The 27,556-nt window shown below is 51.4% G+C and overlaps 1 protein-coding gene across 3 annotated transcripts in view; it reads right to left on the bottom strand.

The window, feature by feature from the left end:
• Positions 1 to 7,088: 7,088 nt before the first annotated feature.
• The window catches only part of SH3BP4 (SH3 domain binding protein 4), a 33,409-nt gene continuing 12,941 nt past the window's right edge, over positions 7,089 to 27,556 (bottom strand). For 2 of the 3 annotated variants that reach the window (XM_021539628.3, XM_085585503.1), the window contains exons 2-5: positions 18,404 to 18,600; positions 14,226 to 16,588; positions 7,970 to 8,158; positions 7,089 to 7,658 (exon numbers count right to left, since the gene is read on the bottom strand). In XM_021539628.3, the coding sequence (XP_021395303.3) occupies positions 7,434 to 7,658; positions 7,970 to 8,158; positions 14,226 to 16,588; positions 18,404 to 18,521 (2,895 nt within the window). In that variant the 5' untranslated portion in view covers positions 18,522 to 18,600 and the 3' untranslated portion in view covers positions 7,089 to 7,433. Of the gene's footprint in view, positions 7,659 to 7,969; positions 8,159 to 14,225; positions 16,589 to 18,403; positions 18,601 to 23,150; positions 27,551 to 27,556 lie in introns of those variants that run through there. The other variant, XM_085585504.1, reaches the window with a different exon arrangement.

Genomic DNA, 27,556 nt, shown 5'->3' with positions numbered 1-27,556 from the left:
GGCCCTATGAGCATTTTGGTTGATTTTTGGGTTATTCTCATGTCTCTGCAGACATGGATTTTCTTGTTTCTGGCCAGGGAGTTGCCTGTTCCTGTTTTTTAACCAGGAAGAGCTTCTACCCTCCTGCATGTGGTGCAGGACACTTCTGGAAGAAGCTGGAGGGAGGGAGCACCAATTCTCTTTATCTAAGGAAGGGTGAAAGGTCTCCTGTGCCAGATCTGATTGTTTAGGATGATAAAAGCAAGTCATGGAGCAAATCCCAAATCCCCCTGGCCAGCTCCTGCCTGGCTTATTGAGCCTGTCCTCAAAAACCAGTCTGAACAAAAGGAGCAGATTTCTTCCCAGGAATGCCACCAGCCTGGATTATTTTAGGGGAGGGGGAGACATAGTCCCTGCTTCTGTGGGGCAGATCCAAGCATCCCTCTGTGGTTTAGCCCCAGGGACTCAATTTGTGCTGGACAATGCAACAGAGCTGGAAGCTTTAATTAATGTTCGGTGGAGGGGCATCAAAGCAGGGCAGGAATGCACAGCCAAACCCCAGAGGCTGCTGAAGGGGGGCTGGGCTGGTCCCAACCCCTTGGAGATGATCTCAGCAGAGCAGGAGGGTGATTCAGGGCTGCATGACCCAGGGAGGAGCACGGGGAGGAAGGGCAAACCACAACCAGCGTCACTCCCAGCATCCCAACACCGAGTGAGGCTGTTAAACAGTAAAAAAATTACACCTTTCTCCCCTCTGCCAGAGCCCTCTTCCTCTTCACTTGGACATCAGGGTCCTTCCACCCCAAAACCTGTAATCAGCCACCCCTTGGGAAAAACATACTTTTACATCCTTCTTTCCCCCACCCTCATAATAATAAACTTTTTTTAAGCCCAAAGGTGACATTTGTTGCTCAGAAGCCCCTGAATTCCAGCAGTGGATTAAACCTGCAGAGCTGTGAAGAGAGGAGCCCCAGGGGATGCTTTGGGTAAAACCTGTTGCCAAAAAAAAAAAGGGCTTTTGAAAGGAGGCTTGAGTGGCTCATGCTGTGAACATGGAAAGGGAGTTGCATTTCCCAGTGCAGGGGACGATGATGATCATCATCTCCCTGTATTTCCAGCCATGCACACTCTCTTTTTGTGAAGGATCAGACCTGATTAAGTCACCTCAGGCTATTAAGGTAAAAAAAAAATAAAGGATCCAGCAAACAAGGAAATCCAAACCCTGAACGGGACTGCTGAGCCAGGTGTGCTCAGAACACCAGCAAATCCCAGCACCCAGGGCAGAATTCCAGGGAATCCATTGTGATCCTCACTGAAGGTGTTTCTACCAGGGTTTTCTACAAAACAAGCCATCTAGCCTCCAGCTGGCATGGGAACAGAGCCCCTAGAGGAGGCTGGATGCTGGGGGTGGGGGGACAGCCCTGGAAGGGAGGCATTTGGTGGCAAAAGAAAAACCTGAGGATGACTTCGGAGCAACCTCGCTCCTCTGAGCACTCACAGCCAGCTCCTCACACCGTGTCCAATTAATCCACAAGAGGCTTTTAAGGAAGAGCTGGAAGGAAGCAAATCCAGTGATTTTTAGCAGGGAAGGAAGCAAATCTAGTGATTTTCAGCAGGGATTTCTAGGGATGAAAACAAACACTCAGAGAGCTCCTGGGTCTCATCACAGGCTCCAGATCTCCCTGCAAACCCCCCTTTGTGTGGAGACTTCGATAACCATGGGGTGACTTTCCTCTCCCTTCTGCTCCTAAGACCTCTCCCTCAGGCTTTTGATGCTGGATGAGCCCATGGAAGATGATCCCTCACTTGTGGTGGCTGAAGCAGAGGAGAAAATGCTGTGGGGATGCATTTGCAAGGTGACCCTGCTGAAGCACTTGGTTCCCTGAGGAATAAAAAGCCAAATCCTTTCTTTCCCTGAAGCTGAAATATTCCAGGGAGCGAGGCAGCAGGGGAGAAGCCAAGGGGGAGCTCCCCAGATCATCTGGCTGGTGTCCCTGTTTCCCAGAGCAGGGTATCCAGGGTGGGGCTGTTATGAACAAAACAGCCTGGCTGGGACACTTGGCTCCAACAAAGTACTGACACTGAAATGTTATTTAGCTAATTGATTCTGGGAATCACCTACTGCCCCACCCTCACTACCATTCTAAGACTGGGATGCAAAATAGGGAGACCAGTGGAATCATAGGAGGGCGTTTTGGGGATGAAAACACCCCTAAATGGAAGGCTGGGCACAGTGGAGGGGGCTGGATGGGTGAGCTGGTTGGGGAAAAGGGAACCACATCCCTGGTCTGTGTCTGACCTGTCACCATAGCCTGCAGAGGACCAGGCTGGACTGGGCTGTGGGAAGCAGGAACAAGGAATCAGACGCTCTCCCTGGTGTTACCAGGAAGGCAGGAGAGGGATAGCTGTTGCTGGATTTTGGCATCAGGCTCTGCACATCCCCCCACCCTGTGGCCACCAGTGTGCCAGGAGGGAAGGAGAGAGGATGGGGGACTGCAGATACAGACTGGACACTTCTTCACCTCCGGCTACCAGCGTGCCACGGATACTCAGGGACAGACTCTGCCGCCTTCTCACCCTTCGGCTACTGGAAAGCTACATCAGCCCCCTGCCGAGCTGACTTTTTAATAAAGAGCTGAACATTAATAAAGGCATAGACCCTGTTCATTTCCATTTGGGGGCTCGTCTGGGAGAGCCACACCTGAAGGGGATCCCTGGATAGCTGGACAGCTCGACCACCGGCTTCGAGGGACCCTCGGGATTTGCTGGCTACCGGACCCTACGATCAGCGTGAGATGAGCAACACTGAGGAGCAACGTGGACGAGCCACACAGAGGAGCAACGCGAAGGGACGACAGATTGGTGAGAAAAACCGGGAGACAAGCGAGTGAGTGAGTGAGTGAGTGAGACGGGGGCCGGCAGCTCAGACCCCTGAAGTGAGAGGGACCCGCTAGTACCGCGTTTCCGGACTCCTGCGAAGGGGCCAGCCGGGAACGGGGGAAAGTGAGTGGAATAGAGGAGTGACTGAGGTGTCTCCTTAGAGGTAAAGGCCCTCCTCTGGGCATGTGGAGATTCTCTAGGGATAAAGTCCCTGGCAATCAGGACAAGGGGGTTGTCTACAGCCAGGCAGGTGGGATGTCCCTGGCAGGTGGGGAAGGATGTCCTGGCAAGCAGGAGCAGCAAGTTCCACCAGGCAGAGGGCATGTCCCTGGCAGGCAGGACAGGATAACAGGGCATGTGAGATGTCCCTAGAAGGCAGGGCAGGATGTCCTTGCAGAGCAGGTAGAGGGCATGTCCTGGCAGGTAGAGGGCATGTCCTGGCAGGCAGGAATCAAGTCCTGGCAGGAAGGGGACATGTTCTTGTAGGCAAGGGGCATGTCCTACAGGCAAGGGGCATGTCCTGGCAGGCAGGGGGCAGGTCCCGGCAGGTAGGGCATGTACTAACAGGCAAGGGACAGGTTCTGGCAAGAAGGGGGCAGGTCCTGGCAGGCAGAGTAAGTAAGCAAGTAAAGGAGTGAGAAGAAAGGCAAGCAGGCTAAGCCTAGTAGGAGAGTCAGGCAAAGGGACTTGGCTGGAGTTCGAGTGTAAGGCTCAGCAGGACGTTCGACCTTACCTCGGCAGGGAGACCAAGCTTCCTAAGCCTAGTAAGGAGGTTGGGCAAAAGCCAAGTAAGAATTAGGGCGAGACCTACCCAGAGTCCAAGCCTAAAAACTCCATAAAGAAGTCCAAAAAGAACAGGAAAGCAGAAGACAATATATGTGAGTGTAATTAGTAGTTATCCTAAGCAAAAGACAGAAAATAAATGCCAAGAATGAGAAGTTAGCTAAAAAAGATTAAGTTCAATCAAGACACTTGATATACTAAATTGTGGAAAAAAGCCAGATGAACTTTAGTTGCATATCTGTATATTCCGTTTTAGAAGGAGGCACCATTTAAAGTACATTTTTTTTCTTTTCTTTTTGAGGCCTAGAAAGGGGAACAAGTTATAGCAAAGGAGCAGATCCTTCAAAAGAGAAAGCAAAGAGAATTCCCTGTAACAGGTCCTTAGGGCAATTGTTAAATCAATGGAATTCTTGGGAGACCACAAAGGGTCTAGACAAGAGTACAGAAGTATGGCCAAAGTTAAAATTACAAGGAGAGTGGCCATAGTATGGAACCCAAGATCAATAGATATATAATCAACTAAACCAACACCTAGAAGCTGATATACAGTAAGGTGGTAATAACTGCTTCTGAGTTAAAGTACCATAGTCAAAGTTTAAGTACTTTGTAACTGTTTAATAAAAATAAATGTCCTTTACAGGGTCACCCAACCCACCTTCTCTTGTGCATGGACATTAATTAAGAAACCAAAAGACTTAACTTTAAAGAAGACTTGCTAGAAGCTGCTATATGGAATTAGAAGAATTACCCAAAAAAGCTAACCCTCAAAAGCCAGAGACTGTAAACTGATGCGGGCTTAAGCCCGATCAAAGAAATAGAGAAGGGATTTGTTATGAACAAAACAGCCTGGCTGGGACACTTGGCTCCAACAAAGTACTGACATTGAAATGTTATTTAGCTAATTGATTCTGGGAATCACCTACACCCCCACCCTCACTACCATTCTAAGACTGGGATGCAAAATAGGGAGACCAGTGGACTCATGGGAGAGGGTTTTGGGGATGAAAACACCCCTAAATGGAAGGCTGGGCACAGTGGAGGGGGCTGGATGGGTGAGCTGGTTGGGGAAAAGGGAACCACATCCCTGGTTTGTGTTTGACCTGTCACCATAGCCTGCAGGGGACCAGACTGGACTGGGCTGTGGGAAACAGGCACAAGGAATCAGACACTCTACCTGGTGTTACCAGGAGGGAAGGAGAGGGGACAGCTGCTGCTGGACTCGGCATCAGGCTCTGCACATCCCCCCACCCTGTGGCCACCAGTGTGCCAGGAGGAAAGGAGAGAGGATGGGGGACTGCAGATACAGACTGGACACCTCTTCACCTCCGGCTACCAGTGTGCCACAGAGACTCCAGGGACAGACTCTGCAGCCTTCTTACCCTTTGGCTACCAGGAAAGCTACAACAGCAGGGGCGAGCGCCGTGTCGAGCCCCCTGCCGAGCTTACCTTTTAATAAAGAGCTGAACATTAATAAAGGCATAGACCCTGTTCATCTCAGGGCCTCACCTGTGCCCACCCCACAGAGCTGGGGCAGGGCAGGAGGGGCCTGAGAGCCCCAGCAGAAACCAGACTATTTCCCTTCCCTGGATTGGGATCTGACCTCCACTGGGACTGGGAGCACCACAGCAGCCTTGGCCAAACACAAGGGTGTTTTCTCCCACCAGAAAACAACCAGGAACCACCTGTTGTGAAACTCCTCTGTGCCAAAACAAATGCTGCAAGCTTCCCTTGCTCCACTTCAGGAAGTTCCTCACCTAGAGCTTGAGCATAAGCAGCAGTCTGGGAAGTGAGATAGTTTCCAGCCACTTTTCCCCTGGAGACAGTGGGATAGAAAGGCTGAGGGAGGAGATGAGATTGAGGACCACTGGCTCTGGGTGTTGGCACAGTGGAAACCCCACTAAATTAATTCCACTCTGCTTTGGGATGAAGAGACAACAGCAGATGACATCTGACCGGGAGCACTGGAGAGTAACAGCTTCAACTGGAATGGGTTTTCCCCCAAAAACTCTTCTTCTTTAAAAAAAGGACCATTAAGAATAAGAACAAAAACCAGGAAGTGCACAAAGGTGGCAATGCAAAGCCCAAACAGATTTTTGGGAGAAGGCCTTGATTTTTAGTTCAGAAGGCATCTGAGGGACACATTCCCAGTCCCAGCAGGGGCAGGACTGGATTTCAGACCAAAAATGGGGAGAAATTAATGCAGCCTCATCCCACAGGCCCCAAAACGTGCTGGCCATGGTCCCAAGGGTCTGGGGAGGGAACAGGGTGTGAGGAGCTCAGCCTAGGGTGGGGATTTGCACAGGAAACCCCTTAAAGCCCCTAAAGGAGAAATTTAACGTGCTGTTGTGGGGTCCAAGGAGAGCAATCACTTCTGAGGATGGGATTTTGGGAAAAGACACCATTCCCTCCACCAGATGCCTTTCCTACTCTTTTTCTTCCACTGTTTTTTTAATTAACCTGAAAAGAAAAAAGTCATCCTTTAAGAACCTTGACACATCCTCTGGTAGCAGCTTTTCACTAAAAGGAGCCTTTGCATTTAAAATAATCTTTCTGTTTCCCTCCTAGGTGAAATATCTGAAAGATGGGAAGCAGAGGGAGGAAAGGAAGTGTTCAGAAAACTCAGATTTGAAAGGAACAGGAGAAAAATAATACAGGCACTGGGTGACACAAATATTGAATTTTCTGGCACCAGGTTTATAGCAAAGATTATTTACAAGATAAATTGGATTTGAGGAGCTTGAAGAATTAGAAATCAATGGCAAAGAGCACCTGGAACATTCCCAGTGAGCTCAGATTTCAAATTAGGAGAAAGAGTCCTTCTTGTCCCTCTCTTTTTTTTTTTTTTTCTTTTTGCCTGGAGAGGGATTATCTGGATGGCAACAATTTCCTCCCCCTTTCTGGCCTCTTCCCCAGAGCAGGAGCACCTGGGAACTTTTATTCACTCCCACCATCCTCCTGATCCATCTCCTGAGATCTCTGGTGAGCCCCAAACCTCCAGCTTCTTCCAGAGGTGTCCTGCACCACATGCAGGAGGGAAGAAGCTCTTCCTGGTTAAAAAACAGGCAACAGGCAACTCCCTGGCCAGAAACAAGAAAATCCATGTCTGCAGAGACATGAGAATAACCCAAAAATCAACCAAAATGCTCATAGAGCCTGTGAATAAAATAAAACAAAATTAAAAAAAAAAAAAAAGTATTTTCTGGTGCAAGCTGCTGCTTGGGCTGAGCACATCCCAAACTTGGGGACAGCCCAAGTTCCTGTGGTGCTTTAGTCACAGCTGGCAGCCCAAAACCTGGGGAGGAGGGGGAAAGGGCATTTACTGTGCTTCCTCTTAAAATATATATTTACAGGACTCATATTTGTCTCAAACCTCATCATTTCACAGCAGTTTTGACAACCTAAAACCAGCCACAGCTTCCCCCACCCCTCCCCAAAGTGGTCACAACTTTTACTGCTCGTTACAAAAATTAGACTTTTATTTGTAAATGCCTAGAAAACATGATCCCTTTTGGGATCCCTCCCCATCCCTTGCCCTCTTGAAAGTTGTTTTTTTTTTAGTAAGAAATAGTTTAACTGGATGAAAAGCCATCCCCCTCCAGATGAACTCCCATCAGGGTGGGATATCTCCTGCTGATTTCCAGTCCTGGTGGAGAACTTGCAAACTTTGGCCTCTTCAAACCCAGGGGAGAGCAACCTCCATTTTTTCTCCTTCAAGTCAACTGCTTAAAAAAGGGAAAGGGGGGAAAGCAGAGAAAAAAATTCCCAGCCAAGGAGAAGTGGACAAACACGGGCTAGATGGCAAAATCCTCGTGGTCCTGGGGGCTGAAGGCAGCTGCCCGCAGCATGTCCAAGGAGTTGACGAGGATCAGGGTGCCCGTGAGGTGCTTCCAGCGCTTGGTGATGGGGTTCTTCATCTTGTCCAGCCCTGTGTGCAGCTCCTGGATGACATCCCTGTAGCTGTCCCCCATCTGGCTGCTCCAGGTCAGCAGGAAGTCGTACGCTGGCTTCCACATGGCCTGGAGAGAGGGGGGGACAGGTGGGAGGGGATCAGAGCTCAGCCAGCATCCCAGGACGGTCACATTCCTGGGAGAATAACCCCCCAGCACCCTCAGATCCCCGTGATCCTCCAAGGGCAGTGTGCTCAGGAGGAATCTCCAGAGAAACGTGGAATTGTTTGGGCTGGAAAGGCCTTTAAGGCCATCAGGCCCGACCATTAACGCGGTGGGCCTGGCAGTGCTGGCTCCAAGGCTGGACTCCAACACCTGGGAGGTCTTTTCCAGCTGAAAGAGTGCCAGGATCTGTGGAGAGGCAGGTGTGGCGCTCTCACCTCACTGTCCAGCGTGCCGCTCCTGTCGCGGTGCGGGGCCTCGTAGGCATCCATCTGCTGCCTGGACACCTTGGCCAGCTTCTCAGCCAGCTCCCGCCAGCGCTGGGCCACCTCCACCGCCGTGGTCAGCAGCACAAAGTCCTGGACCAGCCGCACCACCAGCCCCTGGCAGTCCATCTTCAGCAGGGCCTGCAGGACAGGGGAAAAGCAGGCAGGGAGTCAAGGCCAGGGTGGGGTGGGTGGGTAGTGAACTCCGCCACCATGATGTCCTGGCTTGTAAGATCAGCATGTATTCTATTGCCATCTGTTGGAGGTTGGGCAGTTTTCTTACCTCTTCCAAGAACAATGTCTCCCCCTGGGAAGATATCTTCTTTTAATGGACCATTAAATTACTCACTGCATGACTGGTAAAGTTACATCATCCCATTGTGAGATGCTCCACCCAGAGGGAGGAGCCAAGCATCCCTACCTGCATAAAATCAGCATTTTTGGGATATCAGGGGCAGCCCTTTGCTGGATTCCCAGAGAAGCAGCCTTCTTCTCTGCTGGATTCCCAGGGGAAGATCAGGCCCATCACTTCATCACCAGACCTTCAGAGAAAACTACACCCTTTTATGGATCCCCTCTTCCAAGAGGAACAGCTGAGACCTTCTCTGCACTGGACCTCCAGAGGGAAACTCCATCACTCTACAGGACCACTGCTTGGACAGAACCATATCTGCTACCACTGCCCTAGCCAGAGAGTGTCAGGTTGTATCTCTGACTCTGTCAGTGGTCCTTCTTTTGTGCTATTGTATGTATTTGGTTCTTTGTTCCCTTTTTTCTAATAAATTGTATTTCTGACTTAGAGCCTCTCACTGGTTTTGCTTTTCAAGCCAGAACACATGAGCATCCCAAAAATCCTCCTGCCTCCTTTTTAGCAACAGCTGGGGAAATTAGGCCAGCAGGCTTGGCAAGGGAGTAATCCCATTAATTGAACAAAGTGCTCGACCCCTCTGGATGGGGTTTGCAGCCTCATTCTCCAGGCAGCCTCTCTGAGATGTCCGGGCCCCACCTTAAGCAGTTTAAAACATCCCAGGGGCTGAGGACAACAGATGCTTTTAATCAAGAGAACTAATCCAGACTCCATCCCAGAGCTGCAGGACCCTTCAGAGCAGGGGGCAAGGCACAACCAGGACATTCTAGGATGATACCTGGACATCAGCCCTGTGAAGGGGTGGACTGGGGTGGGACCCAGGTGAAGATCCCAGCAGTACAGGACCATTGCTCAGCTTGGGATGTTCTTCCTCTTCTCCTCCTCTTCCTGCATCATTTATTGTCCTAAAAGCTGAGATTTTCCATAAATGGTTTGGAAGTGGAAAGAGCAACTGCATCAGTCCACATTTTCGAGGCAGGAATGATTTAGCCAGGCAAAAAAGGGATGGAGTATGGTTAGCTCCTGCCTTAACATGTCAATCACATTAAAATCCCCTCAGAGTAGGATGAAGTTGCAGTAGGGGGAGAAGCCCCAGTGTGCAGCCCTGGAAAAGGAAGGGTTTAATGGCAGTGTTCATTCTCAGAGGATGGGATCTGACTGCCAGGATCATCCTCCCACTCCCCAGAGCTGCCACAGTCTCTGCCAGAGCCTCTACACCACACCAGTCCCAGCAGCAGCAAGACCAGACCCTGGGCAAATCCCACCCTGAACCTCAGGAGGGGCCTTGATGTTATTAAAAGTGGAAATCAAGCAAATAGACCCCAGCCACTCCTTCACAGCAGCACGGGGATGGTTCTTATGGAAATCCTAAGGATAAGGTGGTTCCTGAAGTGTCCAGAATCCACCTTTCTGTCCCTCTGGGTCTTGACATCCTCTCCCAATGCAGGGATCTGGGCAAACCCAGGTTTGCCTCTGGGGCAAAGAAGGGTTAAATCCTCCCACCGGAGACTGCAGGGGGACAGCTGGGGGAGGGAAGATGGGAACATCTGAAACCACTCCAGCGATTTGCAAAGCAAATGAACGTTGATTTTCCCCTTATCTGCTCCCAGTTTAAAGCAGAGCTGGGTTCTAATCACAGCTGCAGCCCAGCACGTGCCTGCTGCTCCAAAATGCTGACACTGGCTTCCTGTGGGAGCCAGGGAGGCGATAAACAGGTAAACCATTTCTCAAACAAGCCAAGAAAACCCATCCAAAGGTGCACGAATTTGGTTTGGCAAAAAGACATTGAGGAGTGGTTAGATCTCACACACCTGTGCCAGAACTGCCTCCTCTCCGACAGCCCACGGATCAGCACCCTCTGCATCCAGCTTCCCCTCTGGATCCTCCACCATCTCTGCATCCAGCTCCCCCTCTGGATCCTCCACCATCTCTGCATCCAGCTCCCCCTCTGGATCCTCCACCATTCTCTGGATGCAGTTCTCCCTCTGGATCCTCCACCATCTCTGGATCCAGCCCCTCTCTCCAGGCAAAGGATCTGGAGAGTCCTAAGGAAGGGGTAGACTGAACATCCCCAAACCTGCCATTCCAGGCAGCTGGATCCCAGCTCCATGCAGAGCCTGGCATTTAGGAGCTGCTCCCATCTCCTGCCCGAGGTCAGAGGCAGCACCCGGAGCCAGGAGCGCTGCAGGGTGAAGAAGGATGGAGCTGCAGGAGATGGATTCTCTTGCTCTTTCTGCTCCTCCAGGTGAACAACAAAACAGCAGCAAAGAAAACACCTGGGAGGCCACCTCATCAAAGAACTGCAAAATCACTCAAAAGATGACTCTGGGAGAGATGGTTGGGTCTGGTTAACTCCGAGACCTACTGAGCTCAGGCCACAGCACCTGCTGTGCCCTGGCAGCTCCAGTCACACAGGCAGAGGTGACAGGACACTGGAACAGCACCAGAGCCACGTGGGGATGGGGTCCAAGGCACCACAGATGCCAAGGTGGCAGCCAGAGGGAGAATATTACTTGAAATGGCGGCGAGGCACTGGGATTAGCTCAGCAGACTTAATCCTCCAGTGGGATTATGCCATAATTTTTTCCATCCTCCTCCCTTGCCCTGGACAAGCCTCCCAGGATAGCTGGGTCCACTCATTGTGTCTCTATCCCTCATCATCCAGGTGTGACCTCGGCTGTGCTTTGCCGGAGCCCTTGGAAATATTTATTATTTAGTATTTATTCCCCTGGGAGCAGCCAGGAACCGGCTCCACCAGCCCAGCAAAGAGGGTGTTTGATATTCAAATCCCAGTTCAAAGCAGAAATACCTCAACTTAAAAGGCATCCAGGGGAGGCTGAATTTACATCCCAGCTTTGAAATGCAGAATCCCATTTCCTAATAAAGGAAAGCGGCATTGTAGAGGAAAACAGCTCCCCCCTGGGACTTCCTCAAACACAGGGATAAAGGCCCTGTGTCCCCAAGGAGACCAGGAGCCCCACGGGGTGAGAGGATGCTCTGCACAGCCTCCTGGCTCATCATCCCCTCTAGGATACAGGTCTGGTTTTGACCCAAAAAAATTTGCTCTGTACAAGTGTTTCCCAAAATAACCCTTGTTTGGGCATCAAACATCTCTCTCACTCACTGTTTTCGCTGTCAGCACCTCCAAAATCACCTCGCATGTTTAAAATACACACTCTCAGCCTTAAATACTATTTTTTTTTTCCTTTTACCTCATAAAGTCTTGCACTGCCTCCATGGGGTAATTCCCTTGGACATGATGCCCACACGGATCTCAGCATGGTGGGGTGGTGAGGCCCCACTTGCACAGGTTGCTCAGAGATGTGGGTTCACATCCCTGGAAGTGTCCCAGGCCAGACTGGACAGGGTTTGGAGCAACCTGGGGTGGAATGGAATGGGCTTTAAGGTCCCTTCCAACCCAAAGCCATGGACACCCTGACCTGCAGGACTTTAGGACAGCTCCAGCCCCTCAGCAGCTCTTTGAGGCCTGCACACACCAGGGAGAAGCAGAAACTCTTGGCAGGAGACAGGCAGCAGCACATGGATACCTGGATACCGGGAGTCAGAGCAAACAAAACAATGGGGAGGGGAAAAAATATCCCAAGCTCATCTCCTGTGTGACCTTTACAAGTAGCCTGGAGAAGAACAAGCTCATAGTTTCCTCTGTACAGCTCCCTGCTGCCGTGCCAGGGGCCATTCCCAGCAGACCCGTGTTTTTCCCAACAGCAGTGTCTGTTGGAAGGATGATAAATGAGAGTCTCTCTGCAGCCAGAGAGGGAGAAAGGCTGTGTCTCAGGGCAGGTCTAACCCCACAGGCCAGGCACCAGGGGCAAAGAAATCTTCTTGAATCCATGTCCAGCTTTTTATCCAAACCATCCATGTGCTGCCTGCTTCCGAGGGGGACAGAGGAGGGAGGGAAAGCTTTCCCTCTCTGCTGAGTAATCCCTGAGCCACATCCCCCTGAGTTACCTTCACATCCCAGTGCTAGTGCCTCATTAGAGAAGTAGTAATTAAAGGCAGATTACTGATTAACCAGTCATCATCCCCAGGCTTTTCCTTGCTTGGCTGCTGGTGCACAACTGCCACTGGCATTCTGTGTACTCAACACTGATAAACCTGCTTCTACTTCTCCCTTCCCAGTCCTTTTGAGGGGAGACAACCAACTTTCAGCTTAAATGGCCACACTGGAGCTTAGTGCAGCTGGTTCCTCTTGCCAGAAAGCCAGTCCATTTGTTACAAATAAAATCAGATTTAAACACAATAAAATCCATTACTGCTCCATTGCCATCCCCTGAAACATCATTATTTTCTTCTTTCAATGGGCTCAATCTAATTTCTCCATAGGCTAAGGAGGATTTGATGGCAGCCAGGGGTTTGGAAGCAGCATCATGTTCCACCAAGAAGGGAGCTCATCCTTTATCCGCAGGCTCAGCCTCACAGAGAGCAGGATTAGAGAAATAAAGAGAATAAAACCTGCCCTGGGACTCTGCTCTCCTGACAGCCACAGGAGACCAAGATATTTTCCTGCAGCTCCCAGCCCTCCCCTTGAGTCAGCAGCTCCCCTGAGCCTTATCTTTCCTTTTGTCTCCCCATGAGGATTCTCCATGACCTAAAGACTGCCTGGGATCCCTGAAAACAATGGGGAGAGATAAAAACAACACCTGTGGGGTTTGCAAACAGGTAAAGCAAACAGCACAAAGTTTCCAGAAGCATCCAGAGCAGCACTGATTTCATCCCAACAATCATTGAGCCTGATGTTTAAAGGAGCAAACCCTCCCTTGGAGGAAACGGGGGGGCCAGAGAGAGGATTTTGCAATCCTGGGTGAGGAAAGGGTCACTGATGGCCAGGAGAACCCTGCAACAGGAGCAGTATCGGTGGCACAACCTGAAAGCTGAAAGTCAAAGCTGAAATATCGCCCCACAGGTCCCAGAGTGGTACCTGGCACAGGAAACTCTCCAGGCAACATTTCCATTAATAACAACACATTCCATACTCTCCATAACACCTTCTACTCAATCCTTAAAGTCCCCCCTTCTCCCTAAAAGGAGCGTGGGAACCAAACTCCTTCATCCAGTCCAGTCCCCTTTTGCCATAATTTCATTTCGCCAAGCAAGGCCGCCGCTATTCCTTAATCCAATTGACATTTTAAACCATGCTGCTCTCCATAACTCAGTTATTCTGCTCCTGTGGGACAGCATGGAACAGGAGAGAGCTGCAAATCTCTCCCAGACATTCTGCCCTGTATTTTCTTTGGCTCACTTCCTATGAAATGCTAGAAACGATCGTGGAGATGATATTTTGCGAGGGATTTACTTGCTAACAGCATCCTAGAAATACTGGCAGGCAGCACTCCTCCCAAATTCCTTTCAGGACATGGAACAAGTCACACATTTCCATTTGTAATGTATTACACATTTTCATTTGTAATGCACAAAACATCCCAGCTCAGAGGTGCCACTCAAAAAAAACAAGGCTCCCCATCTCTGAAAGTGTTCCAGGCCAGGTTGGACAGGGCCTGGAGTGACCTGGGACAGCAGAAGGTGTCCTGCCTATGACAGGGGGTAGGACTGGATGAGCTCTGAGATTTCTTTCAACCCAAGCCATTGTGTGATTCTGGAATTCCAAGCACCTCAGTGCATCCCTCATTATTGCCATCATCCTGCTAAACCAAGATCCCACCAACCACAGGACTGGACTGCCACCTGGCAGCGCCCAGCAGTCTTCAGAAAACCTTCAAGATGGACTTGACTCTCTAAATACTGAATTAAGAAACTGCCGCCACCCCTGATCCCTCTGCAGAGCCAGGAATAAAACCCCCCTGAGCCAGGCCTCAGACTCACCGTCATCAGCTCCTTCTGGAAAGATTTCCTCTCCTTGTTCTCCACGCTGTTGCAGTCTTCCTTCAGCTTCTCCAGGACGGAGGCCACTCGCTCCGGCTCGCTGTCCAGCTCTGCCCGGCAGAAGAACGCCAGCGGCAAGTTCAGGTAGCCCAGGGCGTCGGCGAAGGAGCGCCAGCTGCTGAGGTTCTCCATCAGCAGAGTCCTCACCGAGGCATAGATGTAGGTCAGGAACTTGCAGGGCCTCAGGATCTGCTCCAGCAGCAGGCTGGTTGTGAGATCCGGCCCAGAGAAGTAGCTGGGTTTGACCTTCCCGACCACCAGCACGTTTTTGGTGTGCACAAGGCCAATTTTCCCCTGGTAGTAGCCAATATACCACTCCTTGGTCCACAGCTGGCCTTTCAACCTGATCTTCTCCTCACTGAGGAGGGCTATGACGTCTCCCTTCTTGTACTCCAGCAAATAGTGGTTCTTGCTCTGCCTCACCACTGTTTTCAGCAGCTTCCCATATTTTAGGCTCAACACTGGCCGGTCCTGAAAAACCGGATACTTGGTGGTGGCAGCCAGAGGGGAGAGGATGATTTTCCCCACCTCGTTCTTCTTCAGGAACCGCCTCTGCCCCGTGGGTTTGATGGCGCTTTTTGGAGGCGGCTGCGGCGTCTGGACGCAGAACTGGGTCAGAATGGCATCCTGGTCATCCTTGACTTGTATCCTCAGCGTGAAGTCCGACAGCTCGTTGGGGTCGTGGGACGTGATCGGGAAGATGAGGCGGCTGACCTTGCCCAGCTTCATCTGGAAGCCACGGACGATCTTGGCTTGCTCGCTGGCCTTCACCTCGTAGTTGGTCATGTTGGAGAACATGCAGAGCTTGAGGTCCTGGGGCCGGGACAGGGCAAACTGGTGCTTCCCCCAGAGCTGGAGGGCGACGGGAGCCGGGCTGTGGGACTGCCTGGTGACCTCGTTGACCAGCAGGGTCTTGGGGGCGCACTCGTGGCCGAACATGGCCACCACGGTCTTGAAAGAAGGGTGGATATGCTTGGGGCCGTAGACGCCCACCGTGATCTTCTTGCTGATGTAATCCCACACAGTGTAAGGGTAGAGGATGTTCTGTCCCTGTGCCACGGCCGCAATGTACATGCAGGGCTCCAGGTTCTTCAGCTGCACCTGGATTGTGTCCCCGTAGGAATAGCACAGCTGCATCGGCGTGAAGGGCCCCTCCTTCATGTCACTGCGCAGGCACTGCAGCCCCACCAGGCTCTTGCTCATCATGTCGTTCTTGACCTCCGCCGACACCTTCATCTCCAGGATGATGAAGGTCTTCACCTCCATGTTGCTGAGTTTGATCTGCAGGACGGGGCTGATGGTGGTGCACTTGTCGCTGTTCAGCTCCAGCGGCGGGTCCAGCATGGCCTTCATGGAGATCTGCTGCGTCTCCCCGGGGCACACGTGGCCCTCAGGCACACGGATGCTGATGTTGGTGTCCGGCAGCTGGACGGCCCCGCCAGAGCTGTCCAGCTTGCACACAATGTTGGTCTCCACCGGTTGCGTCTGACCCCAGCCAGGATTTTGGCCAAGCAAATCCAAGTCGTGGCAAGACCGAGCCAGCTTCCTATGGTTCAGCCACGCTGTCCTAAAATCCTCCCTGCTCTGGAACTGCTCAGGGGTGGGAGACTTCAAACCACTGAAGAAACCTGACGATGCCAGCACGTCTGACTTGGCCTGGAGGACAGACAGCTCGGATAAGCTGTAGGAGCGCTTACTTCGGAAGAAAGGGTTGTCCCTTCTCACGGGCTGTTCCACATCCAGCCTGTTTGTGGAGGGAAACTCATCCAAAAGGTCCCCCAAGCTATTGTTGGCAGCCGAACTGGGGAGAGCCGATGTGGGAGTCCCCGTGTCGAAGAGCAACAAATCCACGGCCACGCTGGAGTCGGACTCTTTGTCCGAACCGGGCGCTGCTTGCAAATTCCCATTCAGGAACGGGTTGGTCTGCGCTCCATTCAGGAAGGGGTTGTTGTGGTAGGATTTGGCAGAGTTTCTCTTCACATCAGTCCACTCCCCGAGCAGGTCCAACTCCCTGACGCCCTCGTCGGGGCTCTCCAGCAGATTGTCGATCACCCCGCTGTCGCTGAGGGAGGAGTTGCGGTGGTTGACGGGCTGCACGTAGGAGGATGGGATGTAGCCCATCTCCGTGGTGTTGTGGGCGTACCACCACTCCCCTCCCGACGTGTCCAGCACGTACAGGTGATCCCCCTTGGAGAACTTCAAGGTGGTGAAATTTGTGGGGCAGTAATCCTTGATCGCTATGACTTCCTTCGCATTCCCAAAGGACGTGGGGTTGTCTACCAGCAAGGCACTGGGAGAAGGCACTGCAGAGGCAAGAAGGAGACAGCACTGTGAGAGATGCTCAGCAGAGTCACCACTGACTTGGAACCCTTCATTCTAGGTCACCATTCCATATTGTTTTAAGTGAGGAAGGTAGTTTTGGGATCGCTGAATCATAAAATTTGGACAAGGCCTCCAAGACCATCGAGTCTAACCATTAACCCAGCACTGCCAGGTCCACCACTAAGCCATGTCCCCAAGTGCCATATCTGTGTGTTTTCTGAACACTTGCAGCTCCACTGATTCCCTGGGTAACCTCTCAAGCCTGGAGGTGTTTTTCGTCACGACATTTTTTTCAAGAAAACTATTCCTGGTACATTCACACCTCTCTTCCCTAAAGGGTTCATCCAAACTCAAGGTAACTCTCCCTACAGCCTAAAATCCCTCTTGCTCCTCTGTAACCCCTCTCCTGCACATCTGAAACATGCCCAGAGAAGCTGTGGCTGTCCCTGGATCCCTGGAAGTGTTCAGGCCAGGTTGGATGGGGCTTGGAGTAACCTGGGCTAGTGGAAAGTGTCCCTGCTTTCAGGTCCCTCCCAAATCAAACCATTCTGTGGTTCTGAAGGTTACCCAGTTTGAACCCTCACAGAATCCCACATCTCGCTCTCACACTGCTCTTCTGCAGCATCTTCAGCCTCCCCTGCAGAAGTGCCAGTGGAAGAGTTTTCTGCCAGGGGATCCCAATTTACACCCAGGCTGGGTTGAGCCTATACTGCCACCCTATTTATTGGTTTTGCTCTCATTTTCAGGACATGTTTTTGTAAAAAGCACTAAGAACAAGCTGCAGATGATGTTCCATCAATGGTTAAATGTGTGCTGTTCCCTAGAGAGTCTGAAGAAAACAAGTAAAGCTGGATTTTCACCAACAGGGAGCTGTAAGGGAACTGGGACAGCACCTGCTTCAACAGGCTCGAGAGCTCTCTGAGAGGAAAAGGGAGTTTAGAAAACAGAGGAAGCTCTTAAAATCTGGGATACAAAGGGATGGGAGCTCAGACTGAACATCCCTGCAGTCTCCATTGCAGGCTGGCAGCATTTCTTACCCATGGAAACAACAAGGCAAGGGAAAATACAGCTGAGCAAAGAGAGGCCTTTAAATACAGCCTGGGGATGGAGCATTCAGAGGAGAAGAGTTTTGTACACATCCTGAAGAGCTCATCTGCCAGCAGGCAAAGGTGTGGGGACATTCACCCAGTGGAAAACTGCAAAGAAACTCTAAATTGGAATTATTTTGGCAGCTTGCTAGGTTGGAAGCTGCTCTTAACTCAGTCATCCTGCAGGATGAAGCATTTTTGGTGCCAGATCAGAGAGGTAAGTGGCTGTTCCCTTGTCCCTCCAGCTGGGCATGCAGGGGTTAACAGGGATGTGCTGAGAAGAGGAGCAATTTCTAGTTTTGCATTGAAACCCATCTAACTTGAAGCAAGTGTTTGATGTTCAGCTGCTACACCTGCAAAAACAATCTCCTTTGTCCATGTTTCCTTTCAAGGCCCTCAGTGCCCTCCAGCTTCCACCTGGAGTTTTTCCTTGGGATGCTCTCCTGCCAGGGGAGCAGTAATTCCCCTCCCACTTGACCATGGCTTTTATGCTGGGTAACGCAGCATAAAAGGGAAACACAGCAAAAAAAAAAAAAAAAAAAGCAATAAAAGGTGGGAAAAAACAAAAAGGATTACTGGAGGAGCAACCTGCAGGCTCCCAGCACTGGGGAGAGCGAAACAGCTCTGTCACCACCTTGTTGGTGTCACCAAGCCCTCCCAGGGGGTGGGGATGGGCCTGAAATGAGGAGGGGGGTGCTCCCCGGGCACCTTTGACGTCGCAGAGCGTGGTTTCAGCAAAGCTCTCGCCCAGGTCGATGAGCGTCCCCTCGGACTTGCACCGCGGGAGCCCTCCCGAGTTGGCCGCCCGGATCCTCTGCGCTGCCATCTCTGTTCCCGGCGGGCACTACATGGCCATGGCCCCTCTGCCAGCGATGGGGACCCCAGTGTCACCTCGGGGAACCAGCCTGGGGGAGAGAGACAAAGGCCAGGGTGTTAGAAAGGCTCCGGGCGCCCCCATGGCACCCACACGCTGATCCCGTGGTGCCGGTACAGGAGAGCCTGTGCCGTTCTCCTGAAACCATCGTGGAACACAGGCTGGATGCTCCCAGGGACCACAGCAGGGCCTACAGATCCCTGGGGAGCAAGGACAGCCCTCTAGCCTTTCGGAGTTTTTTGGGAATATGCTGCTCCCAGCCTTGTAAATTGGTCCTTCTCCCCATTTCCCAAGCACTTTCAGGTTGCTGTAACACAATTATAAAACCACCAAGCACTGTGCTGCTGTGGGAGCATGGAAGACCCACAGGACTGGGCTTTTTCCCTGTTCAAATGGGTCACATCTCTCTCTCCCACTGCAGCATCTCCTAGAACAGGGAGCGGCTCTTCCCACTTGCTCCCCACATTTCTCCCCTCATCCAACCAACCAGACAGAGCAACAATCCCTTCCTGCACTGAATATGATAAAAATAAAGGAAAAAATAAGGAAAAAATAAATTTTTTCCTCCTTTTTTTCCAGAAGCTCTTGCAAAAACACTTCCAGAATCCCTGTGGAAGAGCAGCTTCATCAGTCCACTGGAGCTGAGAGGAAAATGAGCCCATTCCCACAGGACACTCGGACCACCAACGCTGTGGCTGATGCAAGCATGGGCAAGAGCTCCCCTGACGTCACCCGCATCCTCTGGAGCTGGGACAGTGGCCAGATGGGCCAGGATAAGCAGGGAAGGCTGAAGGCATGGCTGGAGCACAGCTGAGCCGTGAGTTGCTACTCCAGGTTTGCACCAACAGCAGGAATGCTGTCTGGCGTACTTGGGATCATCCTGGAAATTCTGGATTCAGCCCCTCCCTCACAGCTGCCACAAAACTCCAGCCTGGCTGCAAAACACCAGCAGGTCTTAACCATAAAAGTTTTAATTAAAGTTATATCCAAATCCCTTGTTTTACAAAGAGATTTTCATTCACTCCTAATGCTGTTCTTCCTTTCTCCCTCTCCCATGCAATCTTTTTTCTTTTCCTCCCTCTGCTTGAAAAATGAAATCCAACAGAAAATAACAGCCAGACCCAAATTCCTTAGGTGGGAATACAGAGCTGATGTCTCCTCCGGCACTGTGAGGGGGAACAGCAAGTCCTGAAGGATTTGGTGCCCTTTTCTGGAATGCAGTAAGAGGAAATTTGCAGGGGAGAGCCTAAGCAGGAGATACTCCAGCCTGCTTGAAATGCTTCCCAAGCCATCCCCAGGGCTGGTATGCCGGGAATGTGGCTGGCTGGAAGGGATGCACCAGGCTGCAGCCAGAAAAGGGAAGGCAGAACTTGTGTGCAAACATTTCCCCTTCAAGGAGAGCCTCCCCTCCTGTCGCGTCCTGCTGGGAACAATCCAAGGGGAAAGGGTTTGGCAGGGAATAAACACAGGGACACCAGGCTTTGAGACAAGGCTGAGCTTATCAGGGCTGGGACAGCTAACAGAGGGGACCTGGAGCTGCTGCCAGGTGCAGGACAAATGAATAAGCAGGAATAAGCAGGCATAAGCAGGAGGAAGCTCCAGTAGGAAGCAAGGAAGAGAGGAAGGATGATCCCCTTGGCTGGCACCATTCACCATCCACCCATTAATGTAATTTGGGATTGCAGCTTTTCTAGGTGTTGTGGAAAGACCCCAAACACAGAGTGCCTCCCTCTAGAGACTCCACACCTCACCGATTTTGGCGATTCTTGTACACAATCTTGTTTAAAAAAAAAAAAAAATCAAACCACTGTGGCATCCCAAAATTCTCCCCTGCTTGGGCAGCTCTGCACAAAGTAGGAAAAAAACAAGTGTAAGCCACAAATATCTTTTGAAACACCTGCCTGCTGGTCCAGCATCAAATGAATTTTATATTAATTATGGCAGCTACAGCCCTAACAGCTCTCACTGACATATCCACAAGCCTGGAATTTGCAGGGATGCTCCCCCTCCCTTTGTTTACATAAGGAGATGGGAAGCTTCCCGCTAAAGGTCTGACAGATGTGGCTCTGTGGAGAAACAGCTGGAAAAATCCCCTCCGCATGGATGCATGAGGCCTCAAAAGGAATCTACACACAAATGAGGGATAATGGAAAGGAATTTCCTCTACTGACAGCAGCATCCTGGATCTGTCTGTCCCTCCTGGATGCAGGGATGCACACACACAATGAAGGATGGGGGCCAGGCCCCCACGCTGGGTTTGGGATGAGAGCCCTGTGTTGGAGCTGGGGATGGACCCAAAATGTTTCTGAATGCAGCAGTAACCAGCAACCCTCAGATTCAGGCTGTGTGAGGATAAAAGGGTTAAATGGGGGGAAACAAAGGGTGGAAGGGGCAAGATTTGTTTAGAAATCACGGAGAGACAATGGCCTGCAAACTCCTCTGAAAGCGCTTTAAATTTAGCCTGGGGTTAAATATAGACCAGGGGGAAACCCAGCCCCATCTGTTTACCCAAAGCCACAAACAGCATCCAAAATGAATGGTGGGGGGAAGGAAACCAGTGGGTGACCTGACACACCCTGACAGCGCAGGCAGCTCCTCAAAGACACCCACACCTGCTTTTCACGCTGGTTTGTCCCTCCTGTGAGGGACATAGAATGTTGCAGGGTCAAATGCAGCCCTGTGAGCCAGGGGGACCTGCTGCCTGCTCCCCCATCCCAACAAATCCAGCTGCCTGCAGCAGAGCCCCACAGAGGTTCCGTTTTTCTTTCCCAAATCCTAAGCAGGCTTTGCTGGGAGCTGGAAAAAGCTTTAAGGCAGCCCCAGTGAGCAGATTTCCATGGGGGCATCCTCACAGCTTCCTGGCACGGATGGTGCTGCCCCTGGGCTTAACTCTCCCTGGGGAGCTCCACCACCCTCTGGGGGAAGAACCTTTTCCTAAAACCCAACCTAAACATCCTCTGACACAGCTCCAGCTGCTCCTTCATGTGTCACCAGGCACGGAGTAGCAGCAGGGCTGGGGCTGGTGACAGTGTCACATCTACTACAAAAACCCACTAAAACTTCACTAAAAACAAACCCAATTCTTTTCCTGCAGCACTTGAACACACAGCATTCAGCATCCCAGCCACAGCATTAGTGGCGTGGAAAAGGTTAAAAATAACTTCTGCAACATGTCTGGTACAACTTATCCCAGAAATCCAACTGCAGGCCCAGGGAGCCCCCTGAGACCTCCTGGCACAAGCAGAGCCCTGTCCTCCCCAGCTCCAGCCATCATTCCATCATGGGATTATAGGATGGACCCACCTCTGGCTGGATGCTGAGCTATCAAAGACACACCACGGGCACCCAGCCACACTGGACAGGTTAAAGCAATCCCAGGAAAAATACCAAACCCACATCCCGGAGCAAAGCAATGCAGTAAAACCACGGGAACACCCAAAAGTGCACAGCCCGAGCGTGGGAAGCAGGATCTGCTGCTGGCCCATGGAAGGTCCTCTCCAACAAGCCCTGACTGCGGTGTGGGTGGGACAGGACCCCTCCAGGAGCCTCAGTGAGGGGAAATCCCTGGCTGCCAAGAATTTGGGCTGATAAGAGCCAGGAGAGCTGGCAGGGCTGGGCGGTACCAAGCACCATCAGAGCTGGAGATGGAGCCAGGTCCTTCGAGGTGCAGCCAAGGAGCTGCCAGCAGCAGAGAGCAGTGCACATCCCTGCCCATCCCATTCCCAGCCCTCCCTGGAGCTGCAGGGTCCATCCCACCAGGGCATGTCGGTGTCTGTGGGAAGCACAAGGAACAGGAGCTGCCGTACACAAGACTGGTCAACTCTGCCATAACGACCACCTGCACCCCTGTTTTCCCCGAAAAATCCATTAAAAGCCTCTCAAGACTGGGCTGCAAGCTATGGGGAAATCTCCCACCCTACCCTTGGCCACAAATTGAAAATTGGGGAAAAAAAAAAAAAAGAAGGAGCTTCCAACCAATTCCTCATCATCCTCTCTCCACAGCAGAGCCAAGATCAACTCCAAGCACTTGCTGCTTTATGGCTTTTGCTTTTTCTTTCTCGAAAATCGAGTTCTTCTGGCTCTCCTACAACCATAGAAGTGTTTTTGGAGGTTTCTTTTAAAAACAGTTGGCTTTGCTTGGATATGAGCAAATTTAAACTTTTTCTAGGGAGGAATTCATGTCCCAGAGCCACAGCGCTCCCCGCAACACTTGTCCCACACAATGAATTTACTGCAAATGTTGCTTTTATCAGTCACAAAACCACAAGCAACTCAAATCCATGGGAGCAGATGCTGAAAAGAACCCTCCACACCCCAGGGACAACCCAGCCCTGAGGGAGCTGCTCAGGGAATGCCAGGTGACACCAACCCACTGTAAGGTGCAAGGGCCTACAAAAGAAACTGTAAAAAGCTCCAGTGATTGAAACCTCGAAATTTTAGTAAACCATCTGCTTTAGGAACTTGGTTTTGCCCTGTGAATTTTTCACCTGCAAGATCTCCCTCATGGCTATGACACAACACTGGCCCTTGCTCCACACACTTCCCTCCAGTGCAAAATGATCCCACCACCTCAGGAATTACCTCTTTTTCCCATGCTTGTACTGACAGACCTCCAGGCAGGTGAAAAAACACAATGTCCTTGAAACTAGCAACTTAAATCCAACCTAAAAATCAGCACAGCCCCACCCAGGTCCTCTGCAGCCTCCGGCAAAGCTGGGAAGGCTTTGGAAGCAGCTGGTAGATCACCTTGTGGCTCATCTCCTGGTGATCCAGGTCTCTTCGAGGAGCCTTGCTGGAGGGGATGGGTGGGGAAGAGCTGTCTGCTGTTGAGATTTTCCCCTCAGAAGGCTGGCCCAAGCATTCTCCAAGTCTGATGCCAGCCATGCCCAGTGATTCCTGACCCCACTGCCTCTCTCTTATCTCCTCCTCCTCCTTCACCGCTTGCGTTTGCCAAGCCAACGCTTTCATCTTCCAAAGAAAAGAAAAAACCCACCCAAGCCAAGCAAAGATAAAACCACCCCTTAAGACAACACCAAACACCAGCTCTTTGTACCAAAAGAACACCCTGGTGTGAACTCACACGTCCGTCCCAGCACGAGCCTCCTGGGAGCTGCCAGGAACACAACACACGGCGCTTTTAGTCTCTTTTCCAGCAAACAAGGAGGGACCTGTGGAAGCATCGGGACCTCCCATCCCTCCTGCAGCACCCTCACGTCCCAGGGGTTTGTTCTGGAGTCCATTCCCACCATGTGATGTGGGAATGGCTGCACCCAACGCAGCGGCAGCAGAGCCCGGCCCTGTGCCACGCCGTGCCCTCCGCTTCCCTGCCAAGCCCCACAGAAAAATCCTGCCCTGGAGCTCCAGCTTGGCTCAGCTCCTGCTGCCAGGCAAGGGCCAGTTTGATGGAGAAGGGAGGGGAGTGAAGGCTGTTTTGGCTGAGTGTGTGCTGGTGCCTGGTGTCCATCAGGGTCTCCCTGCTGGGGATGTCATCCTTCACAGGCAAAGTAGGAAGGACAGGAGAGCTTCCTTTTATAGCAGCCACTCTGGAGCACGAGTCCCCCTGGATATCCATCACCAGCTACACGAGACCCAAATATAAAATAGCCTTGAGGGTGGGAAAAGGGAGTTATCCCTGCAGGACCTCCTGCTGCTGCCCAGCACTGATGCCATGGCAGAGGAGGGTCTTGGAGATGCAGGCACCGCCCTTGAGCACCCACAGCAACCTCAAAGCCCACCCCAAATCCCTAAAAACAGTGCTGGTGTGGCAGAGGTTTAAGGAACCTGGAAGTGCAGGAAGGTGCTGGAGGTGCTGCACAGGACAGGACCTCCTGTGAGGTTTACAGGGACACAAAAAAGCTTTTCCTGGGACAACAGCCCAGGTCCTCCCTCTCCACAGCAACAAAACCATCACATGCATGCCCATCCTGAAAACACAGGGAAGTAAAGAAAGCCAGACTTGCTTCCACGGTTTCAACACTACCACGGGCTGCAAGACCAGCCACCCCCTCTGGCACCCCCAAAAAAACCAAGGCAGAGGGATGTCACCAGTGGGAGAGTTCTTGGTGCAATGGATGCTGCTGGAATGCCGGCACGGAGAGCGAGGCGTCCCCAAGAGCAGATTCCTGCGCTCCTCAGAGCCAGTTAAAAACCCAGAGGTGGTGTCTGCCCAAACATCTCTTGGAGAAGCAGTGAGATCAAAGGAGACCTCAACAGGGACCATTCTGCAGCCTCGCCTGGACCTCTTGCCCAGGGGAGGGCTGGGTCAGTCTTTCCCGGAACCCACAGGACATTTTTGTCTCCACAATGTCCTACAGCAAGGAACTGCACAAATGGGCTGGAAGGCAATGGAAACCCGTCTCCACCAGGACCAGGCTCTTGTCTGATGTCCACCAGCCCTCTTACCAGAAGAGGCAGAGTTCAGCCCTGGTCCATCCTGCCCCTGCTGTCTGCCCAATGTTCTTCCAAGAGAAAAAATACTTCCTAATTCAGGCAGGGCACTCACAAAGTTGTTCTGGCTTTCTAACAGGGAGCTGTGGATGGATGCTTCTCTGGAGTTGAATCCAGACAAGTCCCACAGGGACCAACAGAACCATAAAACCCAAAGTCACATCCAGTGCTGTACTCCCAGAGAAGTCAAACATAAAAGCCATAAACTCAAGCTTTAAAACCCTTGGATGGAACAGGAGTCCAGGAGAAATCTGTCTTCCTCCAAATCCTCATGGCCTCTCCAAAGTCCTTCACAAGCCCAAGAGTCTGGCCAACAGCCAAAGCAAGACTGTTCCTGAAGGATGCTTGGGGCCAAAAACATGGACCAAACATCTCTCAAAGCTGGGAAACTCAGATTTGAGCTAGATCAGGCTCACATAGGCAATCCAAGCCCACACAGACAATCAGTGGTGGCGGAGAAATGAATCCCAGATTTCCAGAGCCACAAAACGACACTTTGGAAGAAAAAGATCCTGCCAGAATCATCAGGACAATGCATATAGACACCACGGTCATGCAGGAGATCTCAGGCCAACACCCACAAAGAGCAGAGTAAGGGAAACCATGGAAGTCAAAAGAAGGCAAAGAGCTTCCCCCCTCTGTGGGTGCTGCAAGAACCATCTCATGATCACCCAAGGGGGGCCACTCAGCCCCTCCTCCCCATCTCAAATCAACCAGATCCAGGAAGCTTGAAGGCAAAAGGCACTAATTGAGAAAATCCTGGAGCAGCTTCCTATCCTCCCACCCTCCAGCCAAAGTCCCAGCAGCTTCCCTTCCTCAGATAATTTGGATGCTAATTTGGCCTTCAAGAGCTGGCAAAACCCAAAGTCCCTGAACTGATGAGCTTCCCCAAGAGGAGATGATGACAGAGCTTTAACTGCATCAACACTTCAGAGCCCTGTCCCCATCACCCTTCACCGATTCTGCCCTTGCCTGACGGAGAGCAGCTGCTGCAATGCCACGTGTTCTCCTTGTTCCTGGCTGGAAAACCAGTCCCACCAGCATGACCAGAGAAGGGCAGGCACAAAAAAGTCACTCATGCTGCTGGCTGGACAGGCTGCCACCACGGCTGGTGCAGAGAGGACAACACAAAGCTCCAGAGATGAGCTGTAGACCACCAGAGACGAGGCAGCTCCCAGCAGCTCATCACAGACAACCCCATGCAGCTCTCCCAGCCCAAGTACTTCACCAAGATTGATCCGTCTCCAGGTATCCTCAGTCAGAAGGTCTATTTTTGGGAAAAACAAGGGGTTTTGTTCCCAATTTGCCACCTGGACACCAAGCAATGATCAATGAAACCTCTCTGGATTCCAAGAACTCATTCAAGCTGGGGCAAAACCACTCCTTGGTTTAATTTTCTAGCACGCCTTCCTGATTAATCCATCACTGATCTGCTGTTGGATTACAGGACACCCTCAGCTATGCTGAAAATGCTGACAGGAGCCAAAAACCTCCTTTCTTTCCTCTCTTTGAGCAGAAACAAACAGAATCAGCACATTGCAAAGAATTCCCTCAAAACAGCAGGATTTTTTAAGCTCCTCTTTGGTAAACATTCCCAAACCAGATTGCCTGGGACATTTGGGTTTGAGCAGCTTAACCCTTTGCTGGAGTTGATGGTGTTTTCATGGGAAGGAAAGATGGGGGTTGGTCACATCATGGGATGCTCCATGTTTGACCCAATCTCACAAACCAGGGATTTCCATATGAGAAAGAGGGCAAAGATACCTGGAGAGCAAACTCCCAGGTGATGATGCAAGTAGGAAGAGGATGTGAGGACAGATGAGAGAATCATGGAATGGCTTGGGCTGGAAAGGACCTTAAAGTTTGTCTCATGGGCAGGGACATATTTTACTAGCCCAGGTTGCTCCAAGCCCCATCCAACCTGGCCTTGGACACTTCTAGGGATCCAGGGGCAGCCACAGCTTCTTTGGGCACCCTGTGCCAAGGCCTTGCCACCCTCACAAGGAAGAATTTCTTCTTAATATCTGATCTAAACCAACCAGAGCCTGGATTAGGACCTCAGGTTTGATCTCACCTGCAAACCCAGCCAGCTGCAGACCCATCCCAGAAAGTGTTCCTGCTTCCATCCAGAGCATGCTTTGGAACACCACACCCATTACGTGAATACAAAGACCACATGGCTCATTTTAGATGGTTTTCAGCAGCACAAGTCCTCACTTTAATTTCACTTAGAGCTTCTCCAGGGGTGGGAATGAGCTTCCCAGGTGCAGACACCTACCTCTGCCAGCCAGGAGGGTGCCTGAGATATACCAAAACCGGCTGCTGTTTATGCAACACAAGAGCAAACACCACACATGCTTGTTTAATTAATTACCCCGAAATTAAAGCCCATCAGACGGCACAGAGACTCCGTGCAACCTGCAAATTAACTCAACCTGGGGCTGAGGGAGGTCAGACAGCATCCAAGCAGTGGCTCCAAGCGTTTTCCACAGCATCAGGAGTGCCATGAAGGAGGGAAAAAACCAAAACAACACCACCCA

This window comes from Lonchura striata, chromosome 7, assembly GCF_050655825.1.
Source record: "Lonchura striata isolate lonStrDom1 chromosome 7, ASM5065582v1, whole genome shotgun sequence".
NCBI classification, from domain to species: Eukaryota; Metazoa; Chordata; class Aves; order Passeriformes; family Estrildidae; genus Lonchura; species Lonchura striata.
This window is presented reverse-complemented; position numbering and strand designations above follow the sequence as displayed.